A 16,585-nucleotide genomic window follows, 5' to 3' on the forward strand; every position below is an offset into this window, starting at 1 on the left:
TTTTTTTTTTTTTCTTTCTTTTGTTTTCTCTTCTTTTTTGTTTCTTTTAGGGAAAGAAGAGAATGAAATGAAGCCAAATGTTTAGAAGCAGGCCAAGGATGTCAGAGCGACTTTCCCAAGTGCTTGGGAGCTGTCAGGGAGCTAGTGTCCTGAAGAGGTTTGAGAGCTCTGCCAGGCCTCTGTGTCCAGCACAGCTCCAGTGGAAGCAGGGGCACCTGAGGTGGGGCCAGATCAGATTTGGTGCCCATGTGGTGTGTGACAGAGCTGACTGTAAAGCAAAATTAAAGAAAGCATTTTCACCAATTTGTCTTAAGAACCATCACTTATGCCCCTTAGTTAAGTAATGATCCTGTCTGTTCTGGAATGTTACATTTCACGGAACAGCAATAATACTGTGTCCATCAATAATTGTGTGTCCATCCTATTATTTCCTTTCACTAAGTACGTGTATGTGTGTATCCATACACATATATATAGTTTTTTAAATTGCACGTGAACTTTATGGACACCCTGTGTGTGACTATATCTATATCTTTTTTCCTGCAAAGTCTTTATAATTCCTCTCTTTACCTAAAATGGTATCACATGCATGAACCATCATTTGTGAAATTATTTCCCTTACACTAAGTATTTAAACTATTGGCATGCTTGCTTAAGCGCCTACTCTAGATTTAGAATATTTGTCATACATTGTAGATGTATTTGGGTTACTTTTTTCATTTAAACTCTCATTTTTTAGAGAAAAGACATGAGCAGCCTTACACAGCCATGTTCTGTGTTATCACATTACTCTCTGAAAGGCTGTAGCATTCTGTGATGCCAAAACCAGGAAGGATCATGTCTGTTTTGTCACGCTCTCTTCACCGCTGGATATTATCAATTGAAAACAAATAGCACCGTGTGAGTAGCCAAATTACGTTTCTAGGCCATGGTAACTTTCAGACTTCCACTTCCTTGGATGATCTGTAAATATGTTGTTGCTCCTGGAGGAAGCCTAGGCTAGAGCCTCCGAATTAGTTCCAAAGGGCTCTCTTAGGTCAAAAGGGACTGGGCAGTGGTGGTTCTGTGACCACCCAGGCTCTGCTCAGAGCGGAGGGCTGGAGGGAGGCTCGATTGTGTTGACAGCTTATCTCCAGCCTAACTTTCCAACAGCCACATTCCAAGGCACTGATACGTGGTAAGTCAGTGACTGGAAATTCAGGACACATTTATTATCATAAATAGGCTAGCCAGATAAAGGTGATTTAACCTGCTGAAGGATAAAGTACAGTGTTTGTTTTATATAAGTAGCAGAATCCAAATCTCTGGGCTCCCTTTCATTTTTCAGAAATTATGAAATGAATGTTGATGATCTATCTGTAAGCAGCACCACCTACATGCCTGCCTTCAGACCTCTCCTCCCCGGGTCCCCAGAGTTCCTCAGGAGTTAGGGATGGGGCAGTGCTGGGAGACACAAGGGAGAAAGGCTGGTATGAAAGGCATGATTGCAAAAATAGAAAATTGAAAGATCTGTTGGGACCTTTGCCCAAGGGAGTCCAGGACCCCTTTAGGGAGGTGACTGAGCTCACCCTTCTCCCTCCACAAGCACCACCAGCCTGTGCCACAAAGTTGCAAGGAGCTAGATTCCTGCCTGTGCTCTGTCTTCCCGAGAGCCTGGAAACAACCTTCAACAGAAAAGGGTAAATACAAATAGGAAATGGCAAACAACTCTGTCTATGAGAGGTCTCTGAAGAAGAGTTGAAGGGGATGGAAAATGGAGGGAGAGGGATACACATGCCCTCCCGGTGACACTAGAGCCCAGGGACGAGATTGAGAGCAGAAGCAGGGGGATGCTGACACTCGAGCAGGAGGAGGGTGAGCTTGTGATGAGAGGGGTGAGGAAGAGAGGACATGCTCGGATCTCCAGGGGGCAGATGCTAGTTATATTCCTTGCCCCCATTTATGGGGGAGCCACGCCTGCAGATAAGCAGCACAAAATAAAGAGGTGAATTCATAATATTTAGGGATTATGTGTAAAAATGTTTCTAATCCCAGAAGTAAGAAGCAGAAATGTAGAGTTCAGGTTGTTTTTTGTTTTAATGGGAGGGGGATAGAGATTGTTCTGCAAAAGAACACGAAGAGGATCTCTCTAAAGGTGATGAAACCATAATCTGTGGTTTGGCCTGACGGCAGGGTCAGACCTCAGAAGGCTTCTCTGCCTCACACAGAAGGACTGGGGGATGTCTGTAAGGTAACAGAAGTTCTTGTGGAAACTGATGGTTGTGGGGCCCCAGAGGTTTGGGCACAGCATTCTGCTCAGCGTGGGGCTCAGAGGAAGGGCCGAGGAAGCTCTGGGGTACCAAGGAAGTGAAGAAGACACGTTTCATAATGACAGAGCTAGAAATTGGCCCATCCCACTGCAGTGGGAGCTTCTGGTTTTGGTCCCCATCACAGAATGTGCTACCCCACCCTCTCCAAGAGGTCCTCCTGCTCTGCTGTTGTTGGGTAGATTAGGAATCCAGCCATGTGCTTTCTCAAGCAGACACAAGAAGCACAATGGCAGCCATGTCATGCTCCTGTGGTCCCGGCTACTTGGGTGGAGCCCAGGAGTGTCAGTCCAGGCTGGACAACAGTGAAACTGTATGCCTTAAAAAATGAATAAGAAATATAATGTGTTACTTATATTTCTTATTAGGTCAAGGAAATTTCTTATATTCCTTATAGGTCTGTATGCCTTAAAAAATGAATAAGAAATATAATGTGTTACTTATATTTCTTATTAGGTCAAGGAAATTTCTTATATTCCTTATAGGTCAAGGAGATTCCAACTTGGTCCTCTCTTCTTGACTCCCTTTCTGGTTAGCGGGGGTCTCAGGCTGAGTCTTTGCTGTCAACCCTTCCAGATGTTTCCTCCTTCTCAGCTTAGGCATGTGGGACTATCTACGCAGATCCTTTCACTCAGCTGTGCTCGCCTGCCTCAGAGCCCAAGCTGTGCCTTGAAGCAAGCCGAGTGCCCCATTAGAGTGGCCAGGTCAGGCTTTCCTCAGTCAGTTTTCACACGATCTGAACCAGTGGATTTTGTTTTCCTTCTTAGAACATCACTTGAAAGATAGACATGAACCTGATCTTAATTCTTCCTTCAACATGACATGCCCTTTGGAAATCGTACAAATAACAATGTCTGATTGTCATGTTGAATCGTGAGCATGGATGTGAAATGCTCCAAAGTCTGACTGAAGCCAAATATTAGGTCGTAAGTCAACATTTTGCTGAGAAACTTGGTTACTAAGAGGTTGAAAATTTATATCTTTTCATGAGAAAACTTGTTTGCCTGAAGGAAAGAATTTCAAAGACAGTTATCTTCCTACATTGCAGGGAGAGAGATGTGTGTAATTTTGCAACCTGGGTCAATGTCTTTTAGGATTCCTGAATTTGGATTGGTTGAGGAATGGAGCTTTGTTGTAGTATTGGGATTATTCCCTGAGGTGCAAGTCAATGGTTGGCATAGGTGTGTGCTATTTCTTACAAGGTTGTTGGGAAAATTTGTGTGAATGGCTTGGAGCAGACTCTTCCCACTGAGGAGGTCACACTCTGTTCCCAAATCCCTCTGATGGAGAACTTCTAACAAGAAAATGAGCCATCTTAGGCCATGGGTCTTTCAGATCTTGAAAGAAATAAAATCCAGGCTAGCTTCATCTAAGCAGCTGTGCCACTCTTTGGATGATCTCAGTGGACATGAAGAGTCAACTGAACCAAGGCAGGGGGCAGGGACAATGCCCTTGATAATGCCAATACAGTTGTAGCTTGCCAGCTTGACGTGCTGTTGTCTGTGATATATCAGCCCTAACACCAAACCCCTACTGAGGTCCTTCAGTGTCTCATACGCACCATGGTAAGAGGGAAGGGAAGGCAAAGAGATGTCTGTGAGCTCCCTACAGAATTAAAAGTAGGCACTCTTCTGCATTCACAGCACTATGCTCTATTTTAAGACAGTGAAGTGACAATGTCTAGTTTGCATCTCCTCCCAGAGATCAAGGAGCTTGCATTCCCTCTGAGTACCCAAACTCCAGGCAGAGTTGGAACTTTGGCTCAAGATAGAACTGAACGCTGTTGTGGGTGGGTGTCATGGGGTAGGACTTTAACTGTGGCCTTGGGCAAGTTCCTAATGGGACAATCTGCAGCCACTGCTCTGAGACGGAGATGCTGACTCTGGAAACCTGCTCCTCTGGGTGCATGTGTATGTGAACAGGCATGTGTGTGTGTGCATGTGAACATGAACGCATGCATGTGTGCGCATGTGTGTTTGTACACATGTGTGTGCAGTGAAAGGCAAGTGGCAGAAGCCTGGCATGGCACGTAACAACTGGGGCCCTGTCCTTGCAGCTCTTCCCAGTGCCCAGAAGCTTTAGGCATGTGCTCTTGCTTGATATGAAGTCACCACTGTTTGGAGGCACTGAACTCAGGGCCATAGTCCATGTTCACCTTAAGCAGGGCTTAGTCGAGTCCTAAGTAGAAATAGTAAAATAAATTGTCCTATTTTCCTTTCCCCCTAGGGACAGTGTTTCCCAAGAGGCATCTTCTTCCTCACCACTACACTATTATGCACCTCTACATTTCTGATCTGAGAATCTCAATCCTCTAGGGTTAGACTTTCTGCACTTTCCAAGGGTGAGCCCCCCAATCTGGGACATAGGCCCATGCCACTGCTGCCAGGATTCTAGTCTTACAGCCTACCTCCAGCTCGCCTGCCCTTCCCCTCTCTGTGAGACGAGCTGTAGTCGGAGCTGTGCCTGGGTATCTTTGATATCCAACCAAAACAGGTGGCATCAACTCACGGTGGCATTTGCAGGCCAGCAAATGGTAGGAGCGCTGATGCTGCTGTCTGATGGGCAGGAGGACCATGATGATGGGTCCTTTCCATCCCCCCACTGAGAGGCCTCACTGCTCATAACTAACACAGCAGGCCAGGCCTGCCTGACTTCGTGGTGATTTTGGTCTTTCAGGCAAAGAAGGGGAATTACGCCTTTCTGTGGGATGTGGCCGTGGTGGAGTACGCAGCCCTGACAGACGACGACTGCTCAGTGACGGTCATTGGCAACAGCGTCAGCAGCAAGGGCTATGGCATCGCTCTGCAGCATGGCAGCCCCTACAGGGACCTCTTCTCCCAGAGGTAGGCGTGGGCAGCCTGGTGACACAGCACTTGAGGGCAGGAGAATAGCTTTCTCTCAGGAGAGAAGAGCCAACACAGACTCATCTATTCCTTGAGTATTCCCAGGCACCAACTCTGTAATGCCACGTATTCCCCCTCCTAGCCCCTGTGCCAGGCCCTGTACTCAGTGCTGGGATATAAAGAGGAAGTACATGATCCCTTCCCGTGAAGATATATGGTCTCTGTGGGGACTGTGATATGAGCAGGCAGTGTCAGCCCAGGGCATCCATGAGATGACATTTTCAGGGTGCAGGGGTTGGGGGGACAGAGGAGGATACCTGGGAGGACTTCCCAGAAGAGGTGACACCTGACGCCCAAAGGATGATTAGGTGTGAGCCAGAAAAAGGAATAATGAATAGCTCTGATAAGGGCCTACTTACCCCTTTTACGGATGAATGTATCTGCAAAGTGGCCGTAGCCAATGCAGAGACTTAAACAACCAAGTAGGGTCAGAGAAGCAGACTGTCTCCATATTCGCCTGCATGTGGCTGGTTGGGGGCTACTGATTTTAGGGCAGGAGCATCCCGGTTGCAGGAGAGGTGGTCTTCGGGGGTGGGAGAGCTGGCTTTAGCCAGAGAGAGTAAAAGGGAAAGGAAAGGGCTGCTCAGTGGCCTGTTCCAGTAGCCAGGCTGCCTGCAGGTGCTCCTGCCCCCAGGGATGCCCCAGCCCTCTTCTGCACAAATCTGTTACCTGGCATCCTCCTGGGCAGAGGGAGTGGAACTGCAGCGCCCAGTGAGGAAGCCCCAAGGACAGGCTCTGCCTTGGTCCTCCTAAATCCAAAATGAGGTGGAAACATCCAAGGGGAAGGGACTGCACCATGCCAGGCTTGGGGGCAGCCTTGACTGTCCAATTAACACATGAATTCACACTAAGGAGTATCTGTTTAGAAGGTAAGAGTACTTTGAAACCATTCTTCAAATATCCTGTAGTTTAGAGAGAGTCACTCTGACACCCGGGGGGCTCAGCCAGCGGCTGTCGGAGCTGGGAGTGGAATCCAGGTCTCTGAGCCCCAGTGCTGTGCCTCTGCTCTTGCTGGATCTCCCAGCCCTCCCACCCTCCTTCTCCTACTCCCTGTGGGTCCTACCCCTGTCACCCGTCTTCTCCTACCTTCTACCCTTCTAGATGTCCTACCCTTGTGCCCTTCTGCCCGTGAATACCTGAGCCTTGGCTCCAACCAGGAGAGGCCAAGGAGGAGGGCCTGCGGCCAGTCTATTCAGTGTTTTGTTTGCAAAACTGCAAAAAAGAGTAGGATTAATTAAGGTAAATGAGGCTTTGGGGTTTTCTCTTAGATTTAATCAAGTGTACATTCTGTTCCTCCCTCTGCTCCCTGGAGCAGAGAGAGATGACAAGAGGGAAGGAGGAGTAGTGATTTATCAATTGCTCGGATTAAAGGCATGAATAAGCGCAGCTTCTCCCCAGGATTTATAGCACGTTGGTGTTCTTGAGGTTTACACCCGTTGATTTTCCAAGATGGGAGGCTCAGGGCTATTCCACAGCCCATCGACCTGTGAGCATCTCTCTAGGACAGATGGCAAGGAAGCCCCTGGGGCCAACACAGCGGCAATACCAGGATGGCTAATATGCCCCAAGACAGTGCTCATGGAGGCCAGGGGCCCCGGTGAAGGAAGATCAGGGTCCCTGTGCACACCCGGCTCAGATATGCCCTACATATCTGCCAAAGTGAATGTAGACACGCTGCGGAGGAGAGGGCAGATGTCAGCCGGGGGCTTGGGTCTCTGCCAAACGGAATCAGGACGGAAGGTGCTCATGTGGGTCAAAGGAGGACCTGAAAATACTCGGCCTGGAGAAGGCGGAGGTGAGCGGGGAGACATGTGGCTGTCCACCTCCAATATCATAAGGCTGGCAGAGGCTGAAGGAATCACGAGTCTTTTGTGTGGCTACAGAGGACAATGGATCAGGATCAGCATGGGGAGCAGGGTCGCAGAGAGCAGGCTACTGTGGAACAGGCCTGCCCACTACCTGTCCCCTCGCTGACCGGGAGGTCCCAGTGCAAAATGTCTCCCAAAAGAGAACCTGTAGGCCGCTTTTCCTGCCAGAGTGATCACCACAATCAAAAGTAGCTAGTCCAGTTTCCATGTTGTTTGGGAAGAAGTGGTTTATTTATCTCTATTTGCTTTCATCAGAAGGCCTGCGCTCCGTGACTATAATGAAATGTCCCCAGAGAGCTGTGCTGGCCTCCCACGGTGTCCTCATCTTCCTCCATGGCACGTCTCCTCTGGGGTTGGGATCACTCTCTCTTCTGGCAGACAGGTGTCTACTTCTAGGGGAACCCTAGGGCTCAGGTTGCCCACGGACTGCTGCCAATATTTTTGTTTTTTTACAGACGGGGTCTTACACTTGCTCAGGCTGGTTATGAACTCTTCGAGTGCTCCTCCTGTCTCGGCCTCTCAGAGCACTAGCCTTACAGGCATGAGCCACTGTCCCCTCCTGCCACTGGTTCTTCAAGAGGCTCTGTGGTGTGGTGCACACAGCACTGTGAGCTGCCCTTAGCCAGGGCATGCCTTGGAGGAGTGAAAGGGATGTCCAGGGAACAATGCAGGAAATGGGGCCTGGTATAAATAGCCGATCTCAGCATATCTGCAAAGGCAGCAACCCTTTATCCTGGGAACTAAACTGTTTCCTTGGCTATAGATACATTCCTTTGCTTGGGCAGAGGACAGAGTGTAAGGGTGTGTATGTATGCTTGCGTGCATGTGTGTGTGGCGAGGGTTATATGCGGTAAGAGGCTTGCAGACCACAGCATGCGGAGTAGACATTCAATAAATGCTGAGCAACTTAATAGCCACTTATTGAGCACCTACTGTGTAGCTGGCACCACAACTATTGAACAAAGATAAGCACTTGCAATTATATCTGTCTGAAAAATGGAACACCTGGCTCCAGGAAGTGGCTATTATCGCTCTGGCTTGCTCGCGTAAGCAGGGATATGGATTATTAGCACTTGCATTCGTCCAGCCTCATTCTCAAAGTCGTTGTGAATCTGTGACTTGTTTGTCTTTCCTCTGTCGCTTCTGTATTTAAATTTCCTTTTTCATGTGTCTGTTTGTCTTTGTTTTATTCTGTGCTTTTCTTCCTAGACATTGCTGTGCATTCTGTCTAGAATAGGAGTGGGCATGATAAGTGCACGTGACTGTACGGAGCAGGAAGAAGAGGCAGTCGGTACCGTTAAGCAGCCTGCCCAATGTGGCACGGGAGCAGAGCAGTAGGGATCTGATCCCATAATCAATCATGGCCTGGCTGGAGCTTCGTTGTCCCCTAGGCCAGAGCTTGTCCCTCAGAGAACAGCCTGCTGTTCTAGAAAGAGCTTGTCCACTAGGGTTAGGATGACCTAGCTATGGTGAGCAGCGTTGCCCCCTTCTAATGGCAACTGTGGGCAAGTCATCTCAATTCTGAGCCTCAGGTCTTCAAGTCATAATATAGACTCACTAAGAACCAATTTGCGGGCTGCTATGAGGACTCAAATAGTGTAAAATGATCAGTTCCTACTGTGTTCTCAATACACAGTCACTCGTGTTAGCACTGGGGCTGCTGGTCTATATGGTCATGAGACCGTAAGACCGTCAACCACTTACCCACTTTTATGAAACTCTTATTACCTGTCAGATCTTGAACTAATGGGCTGCATGCGTTCCCTCTTTGCATTTCGTCCCAATAATCTTGTGAGGTAGGTGCATTTATTACAACCTCACATTTTAGTGGTGAGAGAGCTATATTTGAAAGGTTCATGGCCTGGATTAAACACAAAACTCTGCTGTCTCTCCATAGTCTGCTAGTTATTCAACTGCTGGCTTTCTCAAAGGGGCTAATGTCTTGGATACCTGGTCCTGGGTTCTCATAACTGGCAGCAGGCCCAGACTACTTGCCCCTACCAGAAAAGGCAGATTAAGACCAGTGGACGTGCAGACATGCAGCTTTTCCTGACCTACTCTGAGCCATGAGAGGTAGTGACACCCTGTAGCTGTCCACTTAACCATGCAAGGTGGCATGTGAGAGATCTGTGGCACTCGGGAACATCCTAAACATGACCCCAAACCACACATCATGTATTAATCTTGGCAACCAAGTCCAAGTCCCTGCATGCACAGCCACGTTCTACGTCTTTCATGATTATCAGTGCCCGGAGCCCTTGATGTACACCATATCAATATCTTAATTAGCCATTTTTGTTAGGTTTTCATTATTCAGTTAATACATTCCTGCATTTAGTGACACAACAAACACCTGTTTATAGCCTTAGCTGTGCCAGCCCCTGTGCTTGCTTGTTCAGGGGAAAATACAGAAAGTACCGCACAGCCTCTGTCCCGAGGGATCAGTGGTCCATGCTGCAAAAATGAAAGTGCTGAAGTTTAGCAGGGGCAAATCTCTGGGATAGGGAGACATGGCTGAAGTCAGGTGCCCTAAAGCCTGATCTTTGCACTAAGCCAGGCTGTTCTCAGCCAGTGAGAGGCCATCCATGCTGGTTCTACAATGCTGGTGAGTCAGGGGAGCCCCCTTAGGGCTGGGACTCTTTGTCTCCACCAGCCACAAACCCATGCCTGAGAATTAGCACAGCCCCAGGCCTGTGGTCACAACTGGTCTGCGTTGCAGGTGTAGAGTGGGCACTGCTCAACCCTCCAATTGTTAGTGAGCTTCTCCTCGCTATGAAGAACTGCTCCCTCTAACTGTGCACACTCAGACGGATAAACGGGTCCTTATTCATTAGCTGAATATATCACCAGGGACCAGGATTTAAGAACTTCACGCCCCAAATGGAAAAGCTTGAAGGTTTGGTGTCTACATGCCACCAGCTGCCATGTTCACTGTTAAGACTCCTGGGTTACAAAGGGAATCCCCAAAATACACAATAGAAGAAAACCACCATGGGGGATATACCAGCAGCAGGAGGTGCCCCACTTTTGCATGAAAGATAAAATCCAGACTTCCCCTCTTGCCCTCTGGAGCCCATGTTCTGGGATCGGCCTGCCCCACTATCTCTACCTGGTACCGTGCTCCTCCTCAGGGCGCTCTGTGGCCTCACCAGCCATATTTCAGCTTCTTCAACATACTCAGCACATGACAAGACTGTCACCTATGGCTTTAGTCTTAGGAAGGTTCTTCCCTTCCCTAGTTGAATGCTAGCCTCAGATTTGCCAAGATATTTCACCTCTCTGTGCCTTGATTTCTATCTCTGTAAGAAACGGGAAAATAGAAATAAGCATCTCAAAGGGTTGACATGAGGATTTGACACTATTTTCTAAGGATGGAGGATACTCCCCAGCACACAGAACATGCTAGACCAGTGTGAGCTATTTTGTCATTAGTCACCCTTTATATTCTGCTTAACTGTCACCTCCTCAGTGAGGTTTTCCCTAATCCCCGAGTCTGTGCCGCCCTCCCCAGCGTGCCATCTCCTAAACCTCTGCTCTCATTTTGCCATATGAATCACAGCTTCTGTCTGCACACTGATTGCTCTAATAGTGTTTAGGGTTGGTATTTTTGTCTCTAGACGGTAAGCTCTGCAGTATTGAACATCACACTTGGCACAGTGTTAAAGTTCCTCAAATCAAATAGATGAATGAATGATTTTCATTAATTCTATTGGGAGAGACTTAGAATGTAGTTAGTTACTGAAGTCTGAAGGAAAGCGTTTTTGTGATCATGGATATCCTAAATCCACAGTCTGTTTGCATCCTTCATTTCTGCCTTTCCTGTTTTTATCCTGAGCTCTTGCTGCCATCACTGGGATGTGTGTGCTTTGCTGTTGGACTTTAAGCATGGGCATCGGGACAGGGTGTGAGAGAGGGCCGGGGTATTAAGAAAGGGAGTGACGAAGCCTGGTGTTTGGGGACCAGTACTCAGCTTGCAGCAGGAGGGAAAGAGCTGGGTCAGAAGCTACTAGGCCGATGGCAGTGCTGCCTGTGGTGAGGCCAGTATGACAGGGACGCCAGTCAATAGGGCCAGTGGCTAAAGCTCACCTGGACTGTGTCTTGCAGGATACTGGAGCTGCAGGACACAGGGGACCTGGATGTGCTCAAGCAGAAGTGGTGGCCGCACACGGGCCGCTGTGACCTCACCAGCCACACCAGCGCCCAGGCTGACGGCAAGTCCCTCAAGCTGCACAGCTTCGCCGGGGTCTTCTGCATCCTGGCCATCGGCCTCCTCCTGGCCTGCCTGGTGGCTGCCCTGGAGTTGTGGTGGAACAGCAACCGGTGCCACCAGGAGACCCCCAAAGAGGTCTGTACCTGGGGTCCTGCCTCTGCTCTCTGTAGCGTGGGGGCAGGAGAGTCACAGTGGGCCACTTGGAGGGTGGGTTCTTTCCAGTTAGTATTTGTCTGGTCTGGAGACAACAGTGTTTTATACTGGAGTATTGCGTTATGATTTTATTTTGTGTTTAAAGCAAGAAGAAAATGTTTTCATGCTTGAACAAAGTGCTAAAGTGCCAGCCATGGCCACTGAAGTCATGTATTTATCTATAGAGCAGATACCACACGGGCAGCACCAGAGAACCCTTCCCCACCCTGCCCCGCCCTTGTGCCTTCACCCTGACCTGGAGAGACCACCTGTAGGGTAAGAGGGGCGCCCCATTCCTTCCTGATTCTCTTTGACGTCTCACTGGGGGCCGTGGGCCCTGCTCTCTCATGTGTTGGGGATCCCTGTTCCTGTCCCCCCCTCCCTCTTCATTGCAGGGCCCGACCTTACCCGCATCCCTCCTGGGCTCTCCCAGCTCAGGGAACACTGTAACCCTGCCCAGACTTCAGTCTTTGGCCACCTTTCTCCCCTGTGTGTTCACAAACCACACGCTGATCTGCCCCTCAAAGTTCTGTCTCATTGGGATTTTGTGCTTCTTCAAGCTCATCTTTTCTTCCTTAAACAAAGTTTTCCCCTAGGTCTCCTTGTAGACCTGGAGACAGTTCCCCTAAGGGAAGGTGGCAAGGAGTGTCACTTGGGGATGGTTCTCTGTTGGCAGAAACCTGCTGAAAGGCCCCAGCCTGGCCATACACACACACACACACACACCCCCGGCCAGGCTGTCACCACCTGCCTTACACACCTCAGCTGCATCTGGAGTCATAGCGCCACTTACCGATCCTGTCGGTGCAAACAGATGTCAGTGTCAGACAGGAAGAGCAAAAACAGCGCCAAATTGCAAATCACTCCTGTTTTGTTTTTGTCTTTCCTGAAGGCTCAGGTAACAATTGGAAGTTCATAAAATGGTCTCAGAGGCAGGAGTGTTGGTGGAGGGAGGAGCAGTCGGGATGAACCCATGTGGCCATGATGTCTGACAGGGCCACACCCCCATCCTTCAGTCTGTGGTGGTTCCTGGTGGGCTGGGGGTGAGGACAGACCTGGGAGGTCCCCTCCCTCTGTCTGACTCCCCATTCTTACCAGGCAGTGAGCTCTCTGGAGTTGTACTTTCTTCTCCCTGGAAGGAGGGCAGCGTTTGACCCAGTACATATGAAACATTCTAGGGACATCTGTCTTCCTCTCCTGCCTTCTGTATTCCTTCATGTCAGGAAATGAGAGGCTGACTCTTCTGTCACCCCTGGAGCTCAGGAGAGAAGGAAGGAAGAAATCTGAGGAAACAGAAAGAATAGTTGATGATTACGTTTCTTTAAGTACTAGAGGATTTTGTGTGAAGAAGTCACCGGGAGGGGTTGGGTGAGGTGGCGCACGCCTGTAATCCTGGCACTCTGAGAGACTGAGGCAGGTGGATTGCTTGAGCTCAGGAGTTCAAGATCAACCTGAGCAAAAGTGAAACCCTGTCTCTACTAAAAAATAGAAAAATTGAAGCAAGAGGATTGCTTGATCTCAAGAGTTGGGGGTCTCTATGAGCTATGATGACACCATGGCACTATACCTATGGTGACAGCTTGAGACTCTGTCTGTAAAAAGGAAAGAAGTCACCAAGAGGGACAGTGAATTATTATGATGAGTAGATTCAAGGAAGGGCCACAAACATCTCCCCTCTTCAGCCCACGCATCACGTCAGTCCCTTTCATGCCATGCCCAGGGCACTCTCTCCTGCTTGTTGCCACCCAGGTCTGTGTGCCCAGAGGCATCAGCAGGCAGCCAGCACGTGGTGGTCCCAGAGCCACCCTGCGGGCCCAGCAAGGACAGGGAGGGCGGGACAAACAGGCCCACTAGGTGACCCATGTTGTGCCTGCTGCCCATATTGTGTGTTGGGGGTTTTGTTTATTTCCCTAAGTCTTCAGCCTGACCTTCTCTGTGCAAATGCCCCTTGGGTCATGGGAGCAGAGCAGACTCTCCAGGTAGATGAGTATGGCAGTGACACAAAGGGGCCATCCTCAGCAGGTGTGGGCAGGGACACTGACTCAGCCTCAGTCCCCAGTGAGAGGTTGTCCTTTGGATCAGACATCCTTGTCTGCTTCTTAGTCACATCCCTCAGAACCTTTAGTTAGTGAGAGTTTCAGTCTGGATGACCCAGAATTAATTTTTTTGTTTTAAAAAGAGAGAGAGAGACAGAGAGAGAGAGTGAGAGAGAGAGAGAGAGAGAGAGAGATGGATTGCTGGTGAGATGGAGAGACATAGGAAGGTGGAGGTGAAAAGAGAAAAGAGAGAACAGGTGACCAAGAAACCAAGAGATGACCTGGCTGTGAGGAGCAACTCCTCCTTTGCCAGCAAAACATCTTATCTTTTCTTTCTTTTCTTTTTTCTTTCTTTCTTTCTTTCTTTCTTTCTTTCTTTCTTTCTTTCTTTCTTTCTTTTATTTATTTATTTTTTTTTGACTTCTCTATGAGATCAAGATCCCAGATACCAGAGGACAAATATGTTGGTCCTCCTGTCACCATGTGGGACTTCCTGCCCCAGTGACTAGCCAGTTTCCAGACAGGAAAGGGGATTCCTAAAGAAGCAGGTTGAACATGCACAGTGGCCACCTGTCCTCCAGCCCCTTCTGGTGTCACCAAGAAGGATTGCAAGGAAGCATTCCATCTTTTTCCTGTCTTCATGGGGTTCTAGTATTCAAATGAAATTTCTTCTTCCTTCTATCGCTTCTTCTTTTAATAAGCCTGCCTGCAGGGACCCAGGCCCTGCCCTCAGGGAGCTCACCTCCTCAGCGGCAGAGAGCCTGGGGCCAGGCAGTCTCCACTCAGCCAGGGTGTGGTGGGGTCAGAGGGGTTAGGGCACTGCTTAGTGGGGACTTCCTGGGGCTTAGGGCTGTTGGGATTGAGTATTGAAGGAATGACACAAATCCTGGAACTGGAGATGAGATTGATCAGAAGCTGCATTTGGGGCAGGATGAACAGCTTTGGAGTAAAACTAGTCGTCATGCCTCCTGGTGCTCTGGGAATGCTAATGGGGGGGGGGGCTGGGGACCTGCTCCAAAGGCTTAAATACCAGGCTGAGGGGTTTGGACTTAATCATGTAAGGAATAAGTACCAGGAAAAGGGGCAAAACAGCAGTATTTCAGAAGGATATTTCCTAAAACCTTTGGGGGAAAATGATGGCATTTAATCCAGAGCTACTTTGTGTTACTACTGGCTGCCTGTGTTTTATGGAGCAGCATTTGCAATTAGGTGAGAGTGTGTCTGGTTAATCTTAAAATGTTTCATTTAGGGGCACTGGCTGTATTCCTTAAAAGCCAAGAAGACCTGTCTGTGGGTGGAGCCCAGGTTGTATTTAATGGCTCACACTGGGATGTCTTCAGAGTCTAGACACCTACTTGGGGGAGAGTAGTAATGTGCGTTCAACCCCTTAATATTCATGTGAATTTGAACTCATATTTTTTCTGGGGAATCAGATGATTATGTAGTTACCCAATGCAGGTGAGGGCACCAAGCTCTGTACATGCCGTAAAGTGCCACCCACTAGATTTATGGGGAATGTGGAGCCATTGCTCTGAGGATAAAATATTCATGAAATAAAGATGAGAAGTGCACAAATGGGAAATGACTTGAGGAGTGAGGGATGAATCATCCATCACTGGGCTGGGAGCTTGGAATTTTCGTTGCTTCCTGCCTTGCCTGCCCTCCCCTGGCCCTGCATCCATCGTAGACAGGAGCTGATAGAGGTCAGGGTGGACTGGGATGCCGCTCTGCTCTGACCTGTGACCAGCATCCTATGCATGGTCCTAACCCGCTGCTGTCTATGAAAGACTGGATCTGAGGGCTCCCCTTCTATCCCACACCTTTGCCCGCCTCCACTCCATTGATACATCCTTCAACTGCACATAGAGATTTTTCTGCACATTTCTGCTCTTCGTTCATGCCAAACCAATAGTGTGGCACTGAAGATTCAACAGGGAAAGTAGGAAAAGTGACTAAGGAGGATCTGGCACAGGGATTGCTTGGTTCATGCCAAGGGGCTACTGTCACCCAAGTCCCTGAGGATTACAGGGAAGCACAATACTCCTTAGGGCCCTTTCCCTATGCTGGGAAAATTGCCTGTCATTTTCTTATCCCTCTTCAACAAACATTCAGAGAAAGCATCCTCACCATGGAGCAATGGGGCTCAGAGTGGCAAGGGCAGAGGTGGGGTGTGAATGACGCATCTGTTCACCTCTGTTCACCTGCTGCCCCACAGATGCAGGCTCGTCTGGGGGCCAGGACACTAGGCTTTCCATTGCCTGTATGCATGAGCTCATGTTCCTACATTGCATCCAGAGGATTTTAGGAATGAAGGATATGACACAGTGTTCTTCTGTGGACCGGCCTCCCAGCTGCTGGCTCCTGGCTAGGCATTCACAGGCTCTGAACTGCAGAGTCTCACTTCCACAGGAAACCCGGAGTGACAGCTAAGCCACCAGGATCGGTTGGCTTGGCGTGAGGATGAGGGGAATGTGCATGCATGTCTCACCCCTCAGCCCAGGACTTTCCAGTAAGGAGGCGCTGAACATTTCTCATATGCTTCTGTCCCTCTCAAAACCAGCTCACTGGCAAAGTCACCCCTGCCTGCCCCCACCACCAGCTGCCTCCCCTGTAGCTGTTTGCCTACCTGTCTCGGCACCTCCTCACCTCTGCCTTCCCATCCATTGCCCACTCTCTGGAACAGAGGAAGCTCTCATTAAGGGGTGATGAATATAATTCAAGTATTGAGCACCTTCTATGTGCCAGGGACCGAGATGGATGCTTTACCGAGAACATTAGCTCATCTGGTAGCAGAAGCTCAAAAGTGTTTATCGAATGAACCAGTCTGGGCTCCGATAAAGAAAACGTTATTCATGTTAAACTGTTGTGTAATCATTGCGGCTGGATCGATGGCTTTCAATTCTCACAGCACATCAGAGGTGATTAATTCTGGAGCTTTTTAGAAATACACATGCTTGGGCCTCATTCCCCAAAGGGTCATATTAGGGAGATCCGGGCTACATAATTTCTAAAATCTCCACTTGTGCTTCTGATATCTTGCCAAAGAGGAAAACCACTGATCTGTACCAAC

At 48.9% G+C, this 16,585-nt stretch overlaps 1 protein-coding gene across 1 annotated transcript in view; it reads left to right on the forward strand.

The window, feature by feature from the left end:
- Nucleotides 1-16,585, forward strand: part of GRID1 (glutamate ionotropic receptor delta type subunit 1) — a 731,600-nt gene that overhangs the window by 709,142 nt on the left and 5,873 nt on the right. Inside the window, exons 14-15 of the mRNA XM_003783500.1 lie at nt 4,983-5,149; nt 11,182-11,422. Coding sequence (XP_003783548.1) covers nt 4,983-5,149; nt 11,182-11,422 — 408 coding nt within the window. The remainder of the gene's footprint in view (nt 1-4,982; nt 5,150-11,181; nt 11,423-16,585) is intronic.

The sequence above is a fragment of the Otolemur garnettii genome, unplaced genomic scaffold, assembly GCF_000181295.1.
Source record: "Otolemur garnettii isolate 467f Iridium unplaced genomic scaffold, OtoGar3 scaffold00008, whole genome shotgun sequence".
In the NCBI taxonomy this organism is placed as follows: Eukaryota; Metazoa; Chordata; class Mammalia; order Primates; family Galagidae; genus Otolemur; species Otolemur garnettii.